The following is a 20,787-nucleotide window of genomic DNA, read 5'->3' as shown; positions in this document are numbered from 1 at the left end:
TATAGCTACAGCTCCACTGATTCAAAGTGAAAATGGGAAGTGCCGTCTTCCTGCCGTTTCCTGTTGGGTGCACTCAAAAAAGTTTACGTTCACACACTTGTATCTATAGGCCCCACGCACGCGCGGCTTGACGCCACTCTCGAATCGCGTAGTGGTGACTGCCAGTGGAAAAGAAAATTTCATTACTCACCCAACAATTTCTGCAGCTTTCCAACTCAGTACAAGTGGTTTTCCTTTGTCCCCAGGGATACATATAAAAAAGGTAAGCGAGCCAACTGTCTACATTTCCAGTAAATCTTTCGAAAAGCAACTTTTGGTGATCTGTTGCCTGCTACCGACACTGAGAATATGAAGCTGTTTCTTCTTTGCGTTTTTGCAGTCTGCTGCGGGTCTTTGGCCAACCCAATAACAAATGTGCCAACAAAAATACAGAGGAGAAAACTACAAGAAGTCCTGAGGCAGCTGAATGAAGTGAAAAGCCTGCAGGTAGATTCAACAACTATTATTATTATTATTTATTCATTTATTATTATTATTTTTTAAAGAGCTCTGACCATGTGCAGTAACATTTATCATTACTAAACACAATGTTCTTGCTTTGTGTCATGCAGCACAATGAGACGATGCTCAGTGCTCCACCAGAAAATATTGAGGTAAGCAAAATTAACTTGCATTTTAAATTATACTGGGAAGCAGGGTCACCATCATACTTTATATTTGTGGTTGATTAGTCATTGTTGTTCTCCCACTTACTGTAGTTACTAATTGTCATGTGCCGGCTACTGTAGGAGTACATCAAATGATGTGTGAAATCACTAAACTTGTAGTGTAATGAGCATCAGAAGGAGAAAATGAATGGCTTGTTTTTGGAGGCTTAAAGTTTGTTGGTAAATACAATTTTTTAATTTTTATTTTATTTATTTTATTAGAGAAACGATTAGTGATGTACACGTACTCCGTACAGTAGAGGCAACAATTAGACCAGTGTGCAAAAATCAGGCTCAACTTAGAATTTTTCTGTCATGTCACAAAGTAATTTTGTGTTTAATTAGGTAAAATTTAAAATATGGCAAAAGTAATTGAGAATGGAGATGAATGTGAAACTACTCTGTGGTAAATAAAATTAACAAGTTCAAAGCTGCTTTTTTAGAAACACGTAGTTCAACAGATTACATTTTACCTACTTATTTTTACTTCCGTTAAAGGGAGTTTTTCCTCTTGCTCCAGGGGGAATTGTTGGGTTCTCTCTATACATCTTTATAATCTTGACTTTATTCTGTAAAGTGCCCTGAGAGGACTTTGTTGTGAATTGGTGCTATATAGATAAAGTTGAATTGAATTGAATTATCAAAGTACAGGACGTGCACTTTTAGAAAGCAAACCCTGCAAAACAATACTCCTCTGGTAAAATTGGCCTACATAATGTTATTATAGCCGACTTTAAATGCATGCTTATTAAAATCAACTGGATTACTTGTAAATTCAGATCAGCCTTCTTTCTTGTCAGGCTTTTGGTCTTGAGTCAAATCAAGATCTTGCTCAGTGTATTTTCTCACATCTTCCGTTACACTCTAAGGTGAAATGTGATGAGTAATCAAGCAGAGAGACGACAAAACCATGACACTTCCTCACACTGCCGCAAAAGCTGAAAACGTTTTCTAGCATGTCAGACAACATCTGACTCAATCTTCATTTTAAAAACTGGCAACCTATGGCTGATCTTAAACCACAAATGATAGGCAATGTAAGTGGGTGTGAAGCCACTTTTGCAATCCAAAGCTTAGTATGAAAAATGAAATTGGTGAAACTAAAGAGCTGTTAGAGTTGCGACAGAATGTGAGACTTTCAAATGCAAATGCACCCCATGGGAAATTAAAAGATAAATAGAAGAATGAAAGTGGTACAATCAGCAGTTAACATTGCTCTTCAAACTCTTTTTTTCCTGTTTTCTTCCTGAAGAACCCTCCAACCTAAGAATTAGTAAAGCAAAAATACAGCCTTCTAAGGCTAGTTGGCTTCATGTGGACTTAGTAGTGCAAGTATCTAAAAAGAAAGAAGATTTCACTTGGAAAAACTGTCTCATCGACACATTAACATTTTGGGGAAAAAAAAAAAACAACAGACAAAAAATGTCCAAAACACAAACTTATCTTTAAAATAGTGGAAACTTTATTTAGTAAGGTTTCAGTTTAGATAAAAGTGGTATATGTGATTGGAAAGTTAACTGCAATGAAGTCATGACATGAAACTAGAAAAAGCAGCATTCTTGGAAATGTTTTGATGGCACAGATGAGGAAATTTTTCCTCAAAGTTGTTTTATACAAAGAAGTGTGTAATCTAAAAATAAAGTAAAATCTGAATAACAATTTTGCAGATTGTGGGGGAACTATATCAATGGTTGACTGTGATTTGGTTTTACATTTTCTAACCTCTGTTTTTAGGTAAAATGACAAATGAGTTTCACATGAAGCATTTTGAAACCTTTTATTACTTCTGTGTTTATACAAAACATGGCCTCATGAAGACAAAGAGCATGGGAACAAATGGCATGTTTTTTCCTTTTTCACAGGACTGCTGCTGTCTGTCAGCTCTGCAGTGCTTTCAGCGTAACCTGAACGAGCATTTCAACATGGCAGAAAAGAAACAACAAAAACTTCACAGAAGCCTTACAAGTCAAATCACTGTAAGTAACAATGTAATATTAGAAAGTTTATTATTATAGTGCATGTCGAGCACAATGACAAAGATGCAATGCGGCACATTTCTAAAAACACCTTTCACCTTTCCCATTTTAGGTGAAAGGCCTGGAGTTTTGCAGTCCTGGAACTAATGTAAGAAAATGTTCAATATTTTTATATTCTACCCAATTAATCACAAAACATTTCAATCATAAATATGTGGCACGAACAACACCTGTAGTAAGTGGCTATTGTTAAATTAATTTCTCTTTCCCCTTCAGTTCATCTGCCAAAACTGTTCCTCACATCCTAAAGTTAGCGTCCAGGAATTTTTCAACAGACTAGAATCTCTGATTCAAAGGGTAAGTGTTTGTTTTTGCTGACATATGTCACAAAATAGGAACGTTTAGATGAACATCTACATACTCATTTGTCATTAATGTGAAAATTTGAGTCCGTCTAACCATGACTAATGTAAAAATTACAATTCCCTTATTAGGCCATAGTCAGACTGAGCATGGACTGAGAAGAGTGGCCAAACTGCATTGTGACCACGGATCCAATGTAAAGACACTACACTGAGAAGAAGCTCAACATGGCCAAGTGTTAATGTTGTAGCCTTCTGAATATTTAACTTATTTATTTAGACAGTGGTAATGACCCAACTAAAGCTATAAAGAATGTATTTTCAGGAAAGCTGCTTTGCTGCCACCCAGTGGACCTTATGGGGTTTTAATATTTTTCAGCTTTTGACTGAAAGTTAAAGTTAATTTATATTTCGTAGTTCTCAAAGAATATAAAGTACACAATGTCATTTATACTATGTATGATATTTGCTAGTAAATAAGTATTTGTTAAAAAAACTGTACCTTTGGAAAATATTAAATACATAGCAATACACACTGGCTTTGGTTTACTGGTTTTATTTTTAAGCTAACATTTTTTAAAGATGTGAATAATTCATCACTTTAGGTTCAAAACAACTGCACAAGTGTTACATTTTTTGGTGGTAATGATTCATCATAAAATTCCTATTTTATGCTCAAAACCACAATTTGTAGATTGCAGCATATACTCACCAGTTACTTTCTTCGGTACAACCGTTCAACTGCTTGTTAACAAAAAAGTCTAAACTGGTCTAAAAGTGTATATAGGCGTGTAGACATGCTCAAGATGATCTGCTAAAGTTTGAACTGAGCATCAGAATTGGGAAGAAAGGTGATTAAAGTGAATGTGGCATGGTTGTTGGTGCCAGATGGTTCCTGATCTACTGGGATTTTCACACAGAACATTAGGGTTTACAGAGAATTGTCTGCAAAAGAGAAAACACCCAGTGAGCTAAAAATGCCCTGTTGATGCCAGGGGTCAGAGGAGAATGGCCCAACTGGTTTGTGTCAATAGAGGGCAACGATTCAAATAACCAATGGTTACAAACGAGTTACGCAGAAGAGCACGCACAACATGTTGAACCACAAAGCAGATGGGGAGCAGCAGAAGACCAGAGCGTGTGCCAATCCTGTCAGCTAGGAATAAGACATTGAGGCTACAATGTGCAAAGGCCGCCAAAAAATGTGTATTAAAAAAAATAAATCTTAATGTACTCAAATTGCCTCTACAGTCACGACATGTCAATGCAATTGAGGCTTTCTGGGATGGTAAATGATCTGCACTTATATAGCGCTTTTCTACCTATTGGCACTCAAAGCACTTTACACTGCTTCTTAATCACCCATTTACACTCACAATCACACACACTCATACACCGATGGGGGAGCTGCTATGCAGCTGGCCAACACTCACCGGGAGCAACTAAGTTGGGGTTCAGTGTCTTGCTCAAGGACCAAGGACACTTCGACATGTGACCGGAGGAGACAGGGACTGAACCAACAACTGTGAGATTGGTGGACAACAGCTCTACCTTCCTGCGCCATAGTTGCCCATGAGGAGGTGCAATGGGAGATTTGCATAATGGATGTGTGGCCGACAAATCTAAAGCAACTGTGTGATGTCAATATGGACCAAAACCTCTAAGGAATGTTTTCATTAACTTGTTGAATCGATGTCATGAAGAATTAAGGCAGTTCTAAAGACAAAAGGTGTAAAACCCTGTACGAGCAAGGTGTACCTAAAAAAAAAGGCTAGTGAATTTATACTTCTTTGGGCACTGTTGTACTGCAACTAGCCTTGAATTTAAGCTTTACTTTTCATAAACTGACTGGTTGGAGTAGCCCTCTGGTTTGTTTTTCAATTCTGTGACAAGTATTTGTACCATAGACCACTAAAGTTGTAGCTCATCAACAGTTTTGCAGTGACTGGGTGCAAGATCTCCAAATTCACAAGCTGTTATTTTCTATTTTTTTTCTATCGGATTTTGGGGAAATTGCCTGTACACTGGACTGGACAAGTAATGAAGATCAAAGTCAGCTGTAAAGACAAGAATTGTAACAAACAGATGCATGTTACACCGCAATATTGCAAATTACCAAATGCAAACGCAGTGAACCATAATGTAAAACACATTTTTATTGACTGTTTTTCTTGTAGATCTTTCACAGCTCATTTTTCTAAAAGCCGTATCAACTAACAATACCATCACTTAATTAAATGAGGAAAAAAAAAATAGTGTGGAGCACTACTAAAGTCGTAAACCTAATTGTCCTATTTATGGTAAGAAAATATCTTTCTGCCTATACTATGATAAATCTGGCCAGTACTGTTAAGCATTTCCATTCCAAAATATGTAAACATAGTATTGTTGGTGTGAAAGGGTCATGGATGAAAGGGCAGAATGGAAAAGAAAAGTCGATTGCATCTGCAGCTGCCTCCTGTGTTGAGAGAAAGTTTCTAGGGGGGATAAAGGTTGTTACTTTTATCTGCATATAAGACAGGGTCCCTAATCAACTTTCCTTGAGACTGCACCCACTTGGATGAATAGCCAAGAAGAAAGTTGAGCCATGTCAAATTTCTTCAGTCTTGAAAGCCTTCCAAGTAACTCACTAAAATTTTCTAGGTTCTGTGAAATGCTGAAAAGCGTATAACACATGATTTGGTTTCTTTTTAAAATTCTAACTAGATAATACCTCTCTTAAACATGTGGAGGTGTTGTTAGTGTGATTATAAGAGCTGAACTCTGCTAAGCCACCACTAGAGGGCACCTTTTTCAAGGCATGTTATTTCAAAGTTTATTTATATATCACTTTCCAACAGCCAACAGCCAATGTCTTGGCATGTCAAGACACGTTCTGACAAAAAATTAAGAGCTGGCTGATGAACTGGGTGAGGAACTAAAAAACAAAACCCCAAAACATCCTGTTTTTTGGTAGTGTTTTCTGTACAATATATTCCCATAGTGCCTTATTGCCCCTGTTCATCTGACCAGTTTCTTTCCACACTATATGCTACAACACAGTAGTTCCTACTTTTTTTTTTGTCCTTTCGTCTTATCCCGAGTTCAGGGTCACCACAGCAGATCATTGTCCGCATGTTGATTTGGCACCTTTTTTACGTCAGATGCCCCTCCTGACGCAACCCTACCCAATAAGCTGTTACGGGTTCAGTGTCTTGCCAAGAGACACTTCGACATATAGCCGGCACAGGGGATCAAACCACCGACCCTGTGGTCCGTGGAGGACTGCCTTTACCAACTGAGCTACAGCCACCCCCTCCACAACACAGTACTTCCTATATAAATGTAAAATAACTTAAAGATTAAATACTTCAGTCTTTAATTCAGTGTATATTTTAAGTCACTTGTGTTGAAGCGCCAAGCCTGAAGAAAATATTCTTGCAACTGGATAAACAATATGAACAGGAGAAATTATTACAGCAATAAAAGACTTATAAATACTATTTTAAGACCGCTTGACAAAACATTAAAAAATAAATAAATAAAACTGAATCTATCCTTAACGGGAACAAAAGATAGTGACTATCAGAAATGAATTGAACCATTAAAACAATGTTTGATTTTAATCACTTTGCTATAATCAATAATGGTCCCAGACTAGGTATTATGAAACCTGTCCAACTGAGTCTGATCACTCATCAAAGCCATTATTAATTCTAATAATGGAAGCTCTCAATCCCAAAGTGTTTACTTGCTTGACAAACACCTGTTCAGATTCAGCATAACATGTGGTTGAAAGTCCAAGTTATAGTTTTACCCCCCATCACCAGTGTGATGTCTATGACCAAAACACGGACACCCAACTGCACTAGCTCTAAACCACACTGTTCTACCAAGGGTTTGTTTTTAATCACTGATTCTGTCATTATCAGCCAGCAGATCTATATTGCAGTACAGAATAAAAACAGTGAGCCAAAGAGATGCCCAAAGTCTACTGTAGTACAAACTTGTGCTATCAAGTGGAAAATCTACTGTTCTACAAAAGCTAAAAACTGCAGCAGAAATATGCAAACTCTGGTTCAAAATGAATCTCCTTGACTGATAAACGTTTAATAATGCAGCCTCTTCTTCAATGACGCAAGCTTGTGGGTATCATGCAGTTAAAATAGTGCCTTATTGTTTGTTCAATAAATCAAATTAAAATCAAACTTTAGTCACCTGACAAGACCAATATCAGACCCAAAGTTAATGTCATTATGCAAGTTACCATTTTTTCTTCATATTTACTACACTGTTTAATCAATAACAGGTAGATTTACAATGGGTGCTGACAGTGCATGGTTACATTCTGTGGAGTTGAGATGTGCCCACAACCTGAGTCGAGTCAGTCCAAAAACCACCAACAACTCTCACTTTGACAGCTGTAAGCATGTTTTTAAGCAGGTGCCCTTACTACGAACAGCACTGCTGCGGACTTCCCAGATGATAAAGGGGATTTCAGCCCACAAACAAACAACACGCAAACGAATAACAATTTACCAAGATGTAGTTCACACCTGTGACCAAAGATCTCTTCATCGTTGCAGTCTATGTTGACTTAACCCCAAGATGAACTTGTGTATGGTTTAAAGTACTGGTTCACTGTTTTCTTAAGAATCAATTCCTAAAACAATATTAAGAGGCTTATTTGAACAGCAAAAGCAATCTCAATGTATTCTTGTGTTCATATTTGTTACATGCATACTTGTAGCCTTCCAAAACTATCCATAGTGCAAATATGTTTTTAAAAGTTAATATGGGGCTGAAGGAGCAAGTCCCTCTGTGTTTACCTGGACAGCATGTCCCTTTTGAGGGAAGGAAACTAGTAATTTTGTTCTAAAAACCCTGCAACTCCTGCAAGGTGCTTACCTGTCCCAGCAACGTGGGGTTCAGGGTCACGTCCAAGGACACTTCGACACGTAGCCTTCTTAACTGAGCTACAGCTGCCCTGATTTTCTGTTGCACTTTGATTTAAAAACGAGGCAGAATAGCTTCAACAACCAACAGCCAATGTCTTGGCATGTCAAGACACGTTCTGACAAAAAATTAAGAGCTGGCTGATGAACTGGGTGAGGAACTAAAAAACAAAACCCCAAAAATCCGCTTTATTGGTAGTGTTTTCTGTACAATATATTCCCATAGTGCCTTATTGCCCCTGTTCATCTGACCAGTTTCTTTCCACACTATATGCTACAACACAGTAGTTCCTACTTTTTTTTTTGTCCTTTCGTCTTATCCCGAGTTCAGGGTCAGGGTTGGGAATAAATATGACAGAAACACAGCGAGGACATTTCTTCAATATTAGGACTTAAACCCAAATTAGTTTTGACACAACGACTTGCAAATAACCTTCAAAATTAAAATGTTCCACTATCTTAGTCTTTTCAAGTGGCCTATGATGTACTGCAAAGATGAAGTTATGACAGTATACAGAACGATTTTGTTAATGCTTTATCCCAATTTCTTAATTGGGCTCTGATGCAGCTTAATTGCACAATGATAATATCTTTAGTGGACTTTTTTTTCAAGCAAAGTTAAGAAAGACATACTGCAGGTTTATTCAGTCAAACAGGTCTGGCTCAGGGGAAAACAATGCCTTAGCAGCATTTTGCACTGCTGTAGATTGCCTTCTTCACAGGTAAAACCCTAAAACCACACTGCACTTCATGGAGAAAAAGAAAAAAGAAAAAGAAAAAAAATTTGAGCAGTCAAGCAGCACACAACGAAACAGCTGGGTGGATAAGAAAAAAAACATCTTCATGGGTAGACCACACAGTATGTCTTTTTGTGATTACCTCATGCTGGATAGTCAGGCTAAAGGCTGTCATGTTTGAAAGATTTTGTGTTTTGTTTTATCATTTCTCAAAGCTTCGTTCAGATGTGCCCACAACCGTGACTGAGTGCACTGCGGTGCATTTGCCATTTGTGTTAGATTGGACGGTACATTAAGTGAAAGTATGCATGAAGCCGGAGTTTGCAACGTGGCAAATGAGAATTTGTGTTAAATGTTATAGCATTTGCATAGACTGATGCTCTACAGAATTTTTATCACTGACAAGCGACAGACAAAAATTGCATTTTGTTATGTGGGGGAAGTGGTGGTTAGTGTTATTGCTTTTTACGTGTTGTTGAGTTCTTCGCTTCTTAATGAGTCTATCTCCTAAACAATCTATACTTACTCATTATTGCAGCTGCATATAGCTTAGACCAGTGCCTTACATTAAGTGATGTGTAAATGTTACCAAATCCGACCTACACTGATGCCTTTTGCAAGAAACTGATCAGGTACTCAGACATGACAGACCTGTTCAGGTGGAATTCGAAAACGCAAAGGGACTGAAGATGGTTGGTTTTACCAAATCCACAATTAGGTAGAACTTAAGTGCAGAACTTGAAGTAACCTTACAGAACAAGTTGTTGTGGATAAGCAGACCATGCATATGGTAAAGAAAACCCACTGATGACTGCAAAGGCAAGATAAGGATGCTCCTCAGCATGTAGGAGTTTATCTTTTGCCGTCAATGATTGAAAGAAGACATTACCATGACCTCAGAGTATTCACATGTAAACCCTTCAAAAATAGAAAGGCCAGATAGCTATTCATCAAGCAAACACCAAATAAGACAATGAACGTAGCAGATCCTTAAAGTGACAAAAGGTTTTCAGGGTAAAGAGATGATGAGAACAGATGTTCTCCTGGAACACTTTTTAGAAATGTTTAAGGCTGCGTTTACAGATACCTGGAAGATGCAGCTTATTTGCTCCCACACTGTAAAACGCCATTCCGTATCTTCGGTGTCTCTATTTAATTAATGTTTTTCAACATGAAATTTCATTCAATCCTTGACATTTGTCATAAAAATCTTCAAATTTCCACAAGTTACCTTACTTTCCTGCATACGTCCCACTTTTGCTAACTTATTATTCCAATATCTGAAGTAACATCTTGTTAACATCCTGTCTTTTGGCTCTAGTTTGGGTTGTACAGGTACAACTAAAGCCATGAAAAGCAAGTTGAAAATTGGTGAAGCCTTTGACTCAACTGTTAGTCACAGCATGTGGATTTTTTAAGTCCCGTCTTGTACAGACAATTATTTGTAAATGAGGCCCCTGTTGATCTGACCAGTTTCTTTTGAACCAGAAATGAATTGAACCTTTAAAACAATGTTTGATTTTAATCACTTTGCTATAATCAATAATGGTCCCAGACTAGATTATTAATTCTAATAATGGGAGCTCTCAATCCCAAAGTGTTTACTTGCTTGACAAACACCTGTTCAGATTCAGCATAACATGTGGTTGAAAGTCCCAGTTATAGTTTTACCCCCCATTACCAGTGTGATGTCTATGACCAAAACACGAACACCCAACTGCACTAGCTCTAAACCACACTGTTCTACCAAGGGTTTGTTTTTAATCACTGATTCTGTCATTATCAGCCAGCAGATCTATATTGCAGTACAACTTACAAATTAAAAAAAAAAACAAACAAAAAAACTTGCCTCCCCAGGGGTTATTCTGTCTGCCCAGAAGAAAAAAATTGACCCAAAGAGATGCTTAAAGTCTACTGTAGTACCCTACAACCATGTGCTACTAAGTGGAAAATCTACTGTTCTACAAAAGCTAAAAACTGCAGCAGAAATATGCAAACTCTGGTTCAAAATGAATCTCCTTGACTGATAAACGTTTAATAATGGAGCCTCTTCTTCAATGACGCAAGCTTGTGGGTATCATGCAGTTAAAAGATTGAAAAGATTGGATTTTTGATAATCAATTGTTTACAACTCCCTTAAATGTAACAGTATCTCAGCAAAGCCACTACTTGAGTGTGATACTATACTGTGGTGGCCTGTGGTAACCAAAACCTGCACCATCTCCACTGACATCACTACTATCACGGAAACCAGATTTTTTTTCCCTTTTTCATTCTTTCTGAGTGGTGGATTATGGTGAGAACTCTGACATTTAGTTTGGGACATGAAGTGCATTTTCTGGTCAGTGTGTAAATGATACCACCCCCACAACACGTCATCAGAAGTGAAACGTGGACTTGTGCAAAGGAAAAATTACTCAAGTTCAAATTAATCAAATTTTATTTAAGAAATATGGAAAAAACTAACAGTGCCCTTTGAGTAGCACTAGGATGGTGGATAAACTAACGGTAGAAACCTTCAAAAAAAAAAAGGAGGCAAAGGGTCGGCAGCCATGTGCTCCATTCATTAGGGATGAATGGAGAGCAGAGAGAGAAAATAAGTGCAACAAGAATGAGTAATTTCCAGGTGCCACCACCAGACATTATATAAATATTTGATATGTCCGCTGACAAAAATTCTATTAATAAATAAACCTTGAAGAATCACAACGACTCCACTTAGGATGAGGAACCAAAATTAAAGAAATGCATTTATTTTTGCTTATCAGACCTAAGGTGCAAAGATGGCATAAACGCCAAAGTTATTCGTTCGAACATAATGCCAAAGGACTAGAATATAAAAAACAAAAAATAAAATGTCAAATCCAAGATGCATCCCACCAGTAACAGGCTGAGATGCCTTCAGATTAAGGGAAGGAACTAGAGTAGGTGATTTTTCTGTTTACTACAGATAAAATCTCTACATTTCAGACAAGGTGGGACAGATTTTAACATGACACTGTAGGTGGTACCTTACAAATCAATGAAACAGTGACCTACACTATATTTTCTAAGAACAGTGATTTGAATACAGACAAGAAATAAATCAGAAAACAAAAAACAAAAACAGTTTGACATTCTGTAAATTGTTTCTTGTAGATAAGAGAATATAAAATAATTAACGGAAAAGAATGTGATGTGCATAAGAATGTGATGAAACAAGGACAGTAAGGTTAAATAGTGTGTGTATGTGCTTGTGGAAAAGATGACTCAATATTTCTAGAAACCTTGTGTTTGCACCAAGAAACACACACGTTGTGACTGTCAAAAGGGGCTATAAGCATTTTTTTTCTTAGCTAACGGAATTATTACAATACTGTGGTGAATATCTGTTGTTAACAAGATGTTACTCCAGATATTGCAATAATAAGTTAGCAAAAGTGGGAGGTATGCAGGAAAGTAAGGTAACTTGTGGAAATTTGAAGATTTCTATGACAAATGTCAAGGATTGAATGAAATTTCATGTTGAAAAACATTAATTAAATAGAGACACTGAAGATACGGAATGGCGTTTTACAGTGTGGGAGCAAATAAGCTGCATCTTCAATTGTCTTCAGACTGTGGTTTTTAAACAACAAATCTGCACAAAATCTCACATAACATGAAAACAGGAAATCTGCACAAGGTGAAATGCAACTGAAATTCAGGATTTAAAATGCTGCACCTGCAACATGGTAAGGCCAAACTATTGGGTTTAGTTTATGATACCTAAATAGAAATTTACATGTACAGAGAAGATAACATGCATGCAAATCAAAAAAGCATTATTTTCCTGCAAAACACTTCCACCTTAATATCAAAATCTTATATTTAATGTAGGCAAAGACTTCATAAGTCAGACATGGAAACGGCAGGGATGCCCCTACATAGTGACAAATTCCATGGATAGAAATTTCCCCACCCTCTTCGCTCACGTCAAAATCCTGTCACATTTATTATTTTTGGTGACTCCTGAAGCAATTTCAAACTGAAACCTAACCAGTAAACCACCTTAGCCTGAGCAATAAATGACCAAAAAAGAAGAAAAAGAAAGAAAGAAAGAAAAAAAGAAAAAAAAAAAACACACACACAACGTCCAAGGTATTTAGGTGCAATAAGCAGAGGCTGCTGGCTCTGCTACTACCACCACTCTCTGGGATTGTTGTGGGGAATCCCCAAGAAAACGTAGGTGTAAGAGAAACCCTTTATTTCTGACGTAATACCCTCAACATACATTGCTACTTGTAGCCAGTAATGTTCCCATCTTTTTTTTTTTGTTTTTACTTGCTGCTCCATTTTATATTTATAGAAACCTAAAACAAAAGCACCAAAAAAAATTTGTTTTTTTTAAACACACATGCATTTGTAAACCACAATTTACAATATACAAAATGCATAAAAATATTATAGGTAAAAAAGGTAAACACTACTATCACTGTTTCCACTAAAAACAATAACACTAGCATTGCTATACAAAAATCATATTAATGGCACAAAATAAAATAGGGGCAGGTGCGGGTGCTGGCGGAGCATCCACCACAAACTATCAGCACTGTTAGGGTAAACTGTCTGTTCGGGGAAGCTCTGAAATGCCCAGCCAGGCAATGTCCACAGAAAATTACAAATCAAGAAAACAGTGCTTTAAATCCCTAATTTGAGACATTGTTTCGGAGATCAACTCATTACAAAGCGAAGAATGCAACAACACGTGAAAAGCAATAACACTAACCACCACTTCCCCCCATAACAAAATGCAATTTCTGTCTGTCACTTGTCAGTGGTAAAAATCCTGTAGAGCACCAGTCTATGCAATAAACAAATTCAAGTGATCTACAGCACAGTTCAAGACATATCCATCAAACACGATTTATGGCAGATAAATTGAAATGTTCAACCCCTTATTTGTAATGGGACAAACTTAAGCAGACAAACAGATAACTGATGCTAAAGAAGCAATGCTTTACCACAATTTTGTCTGTTCAAATACTATCAAACTGTCAAATTTGTGATATTACCATAATAAAAGGGCACTTTTGGCCCACCTGACATTTTCAGCTTTGGGTTTTTACCATGCAGTTGGTAAAGGGAAAATGCTACATGATTAATAGGAAAGAAAAATGATGTCCTACAAGAACACACCTCAAAGCCCACTCATTCTGCAGTCTACTGCACCCTATAAATTGGCAAACTCTACAGAAGTACACCATAAGCCACTGATTAACAGAACTATTGAAGATCTTTACAGGAAACTACAATCAAACTTTTGAAAAGGACATGGAACAATATTTGAGAATTGCTCTCTGCTTGGTTCTGCTCACAGGATATCTTCAAGCAAAACCTTGTCCAAAATCTGTCCTGTCAGACCTGTGCTTTGAATGTCTACGTGAAAACGTGTCATGTGTAAGTTATTTTTTTCAATTTTACCCATTTCAATTTTTGTGTTGATTTTTGTTGAAAACAAATTTAAAAAACACTAAAATATAAGATGTTACAAAAAACAAAGTGCTTTAATTAAAAGTGTTAAAACTCTCTTTCTCCAATGTGTTGCAGGTACAAAATGTGATGTTTATTTCTCCAACAAATGTGAAGGTAAGAGATTTATGCAGATCAGGTTGAAGTAACCCTTCAGATGCTGATGCACCTTTGGAATATTTAAGCAACCTAAACCTATTTCAAAAGAGCATTACAGCATCTGTACCACCGTGTTTATGTCATCACGTCAGCCCTCCCCGTAAACTTTGGGAGACTGCCCTCATGTAACCCTTTGTTTGCACTGCTAGTGCCGACCACTAGGGTGTAAAACGTTAAAGATACCATCTTCTAACAGCTTAAAGACTAGTGCTGATAATTAACAAGGCATGAATGTTGATACTTATTAAGTAACACATTTTGCCTGAAAATAAGCATCCACACTTAGCTTTAGATAGTGATGACATCTGAATCTGATTCTGGCAGTTTTGTTGCATTTCATTATTGGACTACACCAAGTGTGACCCTAAGGATTGCTGTCTTTTTCAGGAACACTGCCATACTGCAGCTTTGATGAGCTTCAAGAAAGAACTGGAGCGTGCCAGAGACAGCCCAGACTGCAGCGATGAAGAGGACAGAACTGGCGACACTCTAAATTCTCTGGACAGCTACAAAATAGAACACTCGCAAGATGTAAGTATAAACAATGTCATATTGACTTGTACATTTTTTAAATTTTAAGTTCATCAACTAAAAACATCCTCTTCTTTCTTAAACAGACAAACTCTACAGAATGCAAGTGGGAAAATGAGGGTTCCCGTAAGCAGTTTGCAGACTTTGTGAAAGATTTTGAAGATTTCATCCAACTTCTGCAAAGCAAAACCTGTACAAACTAAGAAGTATTTAAGAATAATTCACACTGACCCTACAGATATGTTCTCTACAATATTTATTAATTTCACACTGCACTAAATATTTAAAAAAGTAACATTTCAAGAACACTGCAAGTTCTCAAATAATTTATCTATTTATTTTGCAACTGTACTGTGTGTGTAATATGAAAATTTTCTAATAAAATAAAATGCACTGAAAAGATTCATGATTGTTTAAGTATTGCATTTATTGTTCATGTAATATGGTAACTCCTCTCTAGAAATGGTGTCATGACTTGATTAAAAAAGGTTTAAAAACAAACAGACAAACAATAAAAACCCCTACACATGAAAGCTACTGATCCTTATCAGATGAAGAGCTTATTATATGCTGAAGAGCTTGATGATTACAAAGTAATCCTGTGTAATGATGGAGTTTTTACAAAGCTGTAGTATTTCTACACTCTGACTTGGGATTATATTTGGCCACAGGGGCAATACCAACAAATATGACTACTGGAACATATAACACGTGTATTGAAGTCATACACTAAAACTAATTTCAAAAAGTACTGTATGACAGCATGTGTGATTCCAATTCAGTCTAATGAGATGCACAAGATCATAAATTAAGCCAGCATCACCACAATGTACTTGCTTCTGGCCTGAGTTGTGTTTAATGAAACAGTGTTCCACATGGTAAAGTAATACCTGAGCAAGAAACCAGATTGTGAGAACTGAAGAACATCAGAAGGCAACTGTCCATAACACATTTGCAGAACTTATTGATACTGGAGGAGCCCAACTACCCAGTCTTTCCCCTTTTAGCAGCAGTGATACTGCTGAAAGCTCACAGTTCATAATACTAATGATTGCAACTTATTAACTCTTAAGTAATATGCTAAATCTGCTGTACAAATTCTAGCAACCCATTTTTAGAATATTTCATTATGTTACACACTTATGGACATGAACACACCACCACCAAAGCTGTGAAAAATCTGTGAAAACAGTGCCACCACAGTCCTCAAAAATATTGCCATGCACATAAAATTCTATATATAGCAATTGAAAAAGACAAGTACAGTCAGTGCATTGGACTTGATATACATCATCAGTAAAAAGTGATGGTCAAGTGACGCTCCATTTAACATCCATCTATTATTAGAACTGCTATTCTGTCAAGGGTGTTCGACATGTCTAAAGGCTATCCCAGCTTCCACTGGGCAAGAGGTGGGGTACACCTTACAGGTTACAATTTGACCTCAAGGCCACACAAAGACAGACAACCATTCACAACTACCGGCAATCTGGAGTCACCGATTACATAGTGTGAACTACATGTGGTTAGATTGTCAGAGGAAACCTGAGTACCCAGAGGAATCCATTAAGAATAACAGCATTTACAAAACTGCACAGAACTTTAAGAACATCTAGTAAATATTGGTGGCACATTCTCTGGTTCAATGAAATAAAAATGTATTTTGATCAGTATTGAGTTTAATGATATTTGGCCAGATTAACCCCAGGGACTGGACAGCATTGAAGTGACGGTCATAGAAAAGTATGAGTGCAAAACGAGTAAGCTTCATGACATTTTTAGATGGCACTATGAATCCAAATTTGCATATCCAAATAAGGAAGGAAAAATGACTCCTAGTCTCAAGTGTAAAGGTGAGAGGGGAATTTTCCTAGATGACAATCCCTTACACACACTGCTAAAAATCACACAAGCTCAGTTTTTTTTTTTTTAATTAAGTGAAAACTAAGACTTTGTCAAGTATTAAGAGAAAGTGGAACATGAAAAGCCCTGCAGGAAGAATCACATAACCTCTCACCTGGCATTATCTATGCCCAGGGGGACCAGCCATTGAAAATAATGGTAGAATCTTATTAAAGTGTGAAGAGATAATTTATTTTTTATGTTTTTTTAAATTATTTGTCAAAATGTTTCTGGGTCTTTGGCTAAAATACAACTGTGCTAAAGGTAATTTCATGGTATTGTAATTCTGTTTATATAAAAAGCTTCCAGCCCTATGTATATTGAACATAACTTCCTTGCTTTCAAGCCACAGTAAATCTACAGCTTGTGCAGGGCACATGGTCCTCTATCATTGCACTCAAGAACATAAAATGCCACAAGGTTGCGTCCTTTCACACTTTATGGCTGATGACTGAGTCATCACAGTAATTCTGTCAACTGATGATGCAGACTAGAAAGGACCTTTATGTCACTTTGGTGAAGTATTTCACACAAGACAATAACAAACTTTTACTACTTTCTTTACTTATACTCTAATAATATGCAGATAGTATTAAGAAATTATACATGACCTCTGAAAGATATCCATCTTACCTTACAATACTTTTGAATTACTATGTATAAGCACTGACTCTGTATGTGTTGGTTAACGTTTTCGCTAACAATTGGTGGGGAATTGTTGGGCCTGGCCAGTGCTTTAGCAGATCTGATAAGACACATACCTCTGTTTTCAAAGTCCATTTAATGTTAATGATTTTTTATTATATTTCAGTATGATAACCTCAGCTAAACAAAGCTCAACTTCACAATAGAGTTAGTCTAATTAATATATCTCAAGTTACTAAAAACAACAACTTTTTTGCTGTTGTCTTCAGATGTGGAGCTAAAGGGGCCAAACCTTGGTCAAAAGCATTAGTCCGCAAATAAAACAGTATAATTTTCATTAAGATGAAAGCAGTAAAAATGAAGCAGGTGAATACAGCAGGAACACAATGACACAAGGCAGGGACAGTGGAAATAGACTAACACAAGAGTAATTTAGACTCAGTGGAAACCCAGAGTGGAAGGCCAAATAATGGCAGTGACTCTCCTGTCAAAGAAGAAAACTAATAAACACCCATTACACTCTCTATTATTCAAATATGTGAGATGCAAACAAGGAGGCATACACAACATTCAGCTCTTAAACTACACACTGGTAATTCTGTCAGGCAATTTTGACAAATTGTGACATTAAGTGATAAATACATTTTTTATTGACTATATTTTTCCCCAGTCAGTAAGCATAAGGTAATTTGGACTCACATATCCTAATTATTGAGATTTTTATATTTTAATATGTGCAGAAAAGCATCAAGTCTCAGTTTATTATGAACATTTGGCCAACTAAACTTACACCAGAGAGAAAGCAGAAAAAAAAAAACCCTATACACCACAAACTAGGGACAGCCAACCTAGTTTCATAAGAGCTGAGTTAACTGTTGTGCTACAATAGGCCACTTGAGGGATTTTACCATGTTGTAGTAGCATCATAAAAAAAAAATTCCAAGAGTCATCTAAAGGAAAAACAACGCTGTATGCATTAGGTGATATATAACTAATTCAGCCCACCCTTTCCACCCTACAGCTATATAAATTCAATACTGCACAGGGGATAAGCAAACCAATACAACACCTCAACTAAACAACTTGTTTATCACACAGACAAGCCTTCAGGATGAATATGGAACACTTCATTAACATTGTCTTTTGGATTGCTACTCTTTCTGGTGGTCTTCAAGCATTTCCTACAAACCCCAGTGACTCAAGAATACAAAACATGCAGATCAATGTGACATGTGTAAGTCTTTTCAAACTGTATATTTTTTACATGCTCAGTTTGTGTAGCTGCTTATAATATATACTAATGTTTTCTTTTATCCATACAGCCACCAGATTCCAAATTCTATACTCCAGCAGATGTGAAGGTAAGAACATACTTTATTTCATAAAGCTGTAGATTGATATCTTTAAAATATTATGATGCAATCCAAGAAACCTTAGTCATACATCAATTAAATATAGTTTGTGAATATAGTGTACCAAACATGATGTTGATGATTATGCCAACAGGCAAACAATTTGTCAAAAGTAAGTCCTGATATAAAAGCCCATTTGGGTAGTCCCCAGCATCAAAGAAGCTTAAGCTTCAGGGTTTAGTTGAGCTTTTTTAAAACCACATGTAAAGGTTCTCTAGTACAGGAAATGAGCATGCCAGGTGTTGATACTTTACAGCTGCACCAGCTTCTACTTGCTGACTTCATGTGCAGCCACAAGTCTGCCTCTGTCAGAGCAGTAAAAGGAAGCTAAAACATCTCTCACTTTCATACACAGAATGAATGCATTACTGCAGCACTGAAATGCATAAAGCTAGAACTTGAAGGACCGGTCATCGCTGAGTGTTCGGACCCCATGGAATACATAGGCCAGCAAGTCGACTACTTAGATGAGCTCATCAAAAACAGAGGACCAGTGAGTATCTCTTACACCGTATCTCTCTACACTGTGTTGCCAAACCAATAATAAAAACGAATAACCACAACATAAAATCTCTAATGTACTCCACTTACTGTCTTCTCCCTAGGACCTGAAAAGCAGTGAATGTGCCTGTGAGAAATGGTCTGAAACTCCTTTCAGTGAGTTTCTGAACAAAACAATAACTTTAATTGAGCTCCACAGCGCACAAACCTTGAACTAGAGTGGGGCAGCCTTTATGCCACAACTTCCCCATCAGCCATACTGATAAACGATGAAGGAAGTGTAAATCAAAGAATCAACTAAACTTTATTTGGTATAGGTTCACATGACCACCTACCATTTCTGAAGAATATTGACTTAAAGAATGTAATTTGTAATTTGTTTTTAGCGATGCAATGACTCTGAACACTGCTGTAAAACATTTACAATTATAACTAGGTAACTGCAATATGGAGATGCAACTATTCATATTGAATGTTTCTGTATTTTTTTACTACATATCATATTCTGAATATTTGCAAAATATATATATTTTCTACAAGAAACTGCTGTGAAGTATATTTAAAAGTTCTCAGTAAATGTTCAACAATGAGAATGTATTTAATGTAACCTCCTGTAAAGCTCTATGTTTATTTATATATTTATTGTCTATTTAATACTCTGTTGTATGTAAACTTGATGATATAACTTAATAAATTTTATCTTTAAGAGTGCACGTATTGACGTTAAGAACATCTATATTTGAATTATGGAAAACAATTTAACTTATAGTAACGTTTTTCAAAATGCGGGAGAGGAATATGTGGGCGCGGCCTGTAGGAGGATTAATTTCCTCAACGTTAAGGGCAAATAAAGCAGTCAGGCTGTCCAATAAAAGCGAGTATGTAAAATCAAGTCATAGGGAAGTCAGTGGCAAATCATGTTAGGAACAAATGCAGATTGTGCACAATCCCACAGTGCTTAGCCATTTGTGCAGAGTAATAGATCCACTCTAGTGTTTGACTGTTATTTTGTTCTAATACACTAGCATGTTAGCCAAGATATTACGCTTTAAATACCCTAAATAGACCTATGATTTTAGTATCAACACTACAAATCATTTTACACAAATTTACCTGTTCAAGTTAAGTCAAAGTATTTGGGTAAAGTTAGGGTATGTATAGTTAACAAAAGATCAGACACCGACCACCGTAAAGAAACCAATGCAAAACTTTTTTTATCTTTGCCTAGGCGCCATTTTTAGATCATAGAGGTTTACCCGTTCACGTAGCTGCTTCATTCTGTGGGTTGTTTTAATCCTCTGATGTCTAGGCCCTTTTTGCTGAGTATGACTTTTTTTTCCAAGCTTCAGTCATTGGAGATTTTAAAGTTGCTACAGGTCTTACTGGCAGTTTTTCCATGACAACAGATGCCAAGAGTCATGGGTATTGTAC

The 20,787-nt window shown here is 36.7% G+C and overlaps 2 protein-coding genes across 2 annotated transcripts in view; one reads left to right on the top strand and one right to left on the bottom strand.

The window, feature by feature from the left end:
• The window catches only part of bbs12 (Bardet-Biedl syndrome 12), a 40,348-nt gene that overhangs the window by 17,428 nt on the left and 2,133 nt on the right, over positions 1–20,787 (bottom strand). The window lies entirely within an intron of this gene.
• il21 (interleukin 21) lies at positions 349–3,578 on the top strand. Its single transcript, XM_067519487.1, has 6 exons — positions 349–486; positions 612–653; positions 2,570–2,683; positions 2,796–2,831; positions 2,960–3,040; positions 3,178–3,578. Exons 1-6 carry the CDS (start codon positions 349–351, stop codon positions 3,202–3,204), a joined length of 438 nt encoding a protein of 145 aa, XP_067375588.1. The 3' UTR covers positions 3,205–3,578.

Source organism: Channa argus, chromosome 10 (assembly GCF_033026475.1).
Source record: "Channa argus isolate prfri chromosome 10, Channa argus male v1.0, whole genome shotgun sequence".
Taxonomy (NCBI): Eukaryota; Metazoa; Chordata; class Actinopteri; order Anabantiformes; family Channidae; genus Channa; species Channa argus.
The sequence above is the reverse complement of the archived record's forward strand: the minus strand, read 5'-3'. Positions and strand labels throughout refer to the sequence as shown.

What these genes read in the sequence shown, in the direction of transcription:
- il21 (XM_067519487.1), top strand. Translation starts at nt 349, where the DNA reads ATGAAGCTGTTTCTTCTTTGCGTTTTTGCAGTCTGCTGCGGGTCTTTG. An exon ending in ATGAAGTGAAAAGCCTGCAG is followed by an intron (nt 487 to 611) that starts GTAGATTCAACA and finishes TGTGTCATGCAG; the next exon opens with CACAATGAGACGATGCTCAG. An exon ending in TAGAATCTCTGATTCAAAGG is followed by an intron (nt 3,041 to 3,177) that starts GTAAGTGTTTGT and finishes TTCCCTTATTAG; the next exon opens with GCCATAGTCAGACTGAGCAT.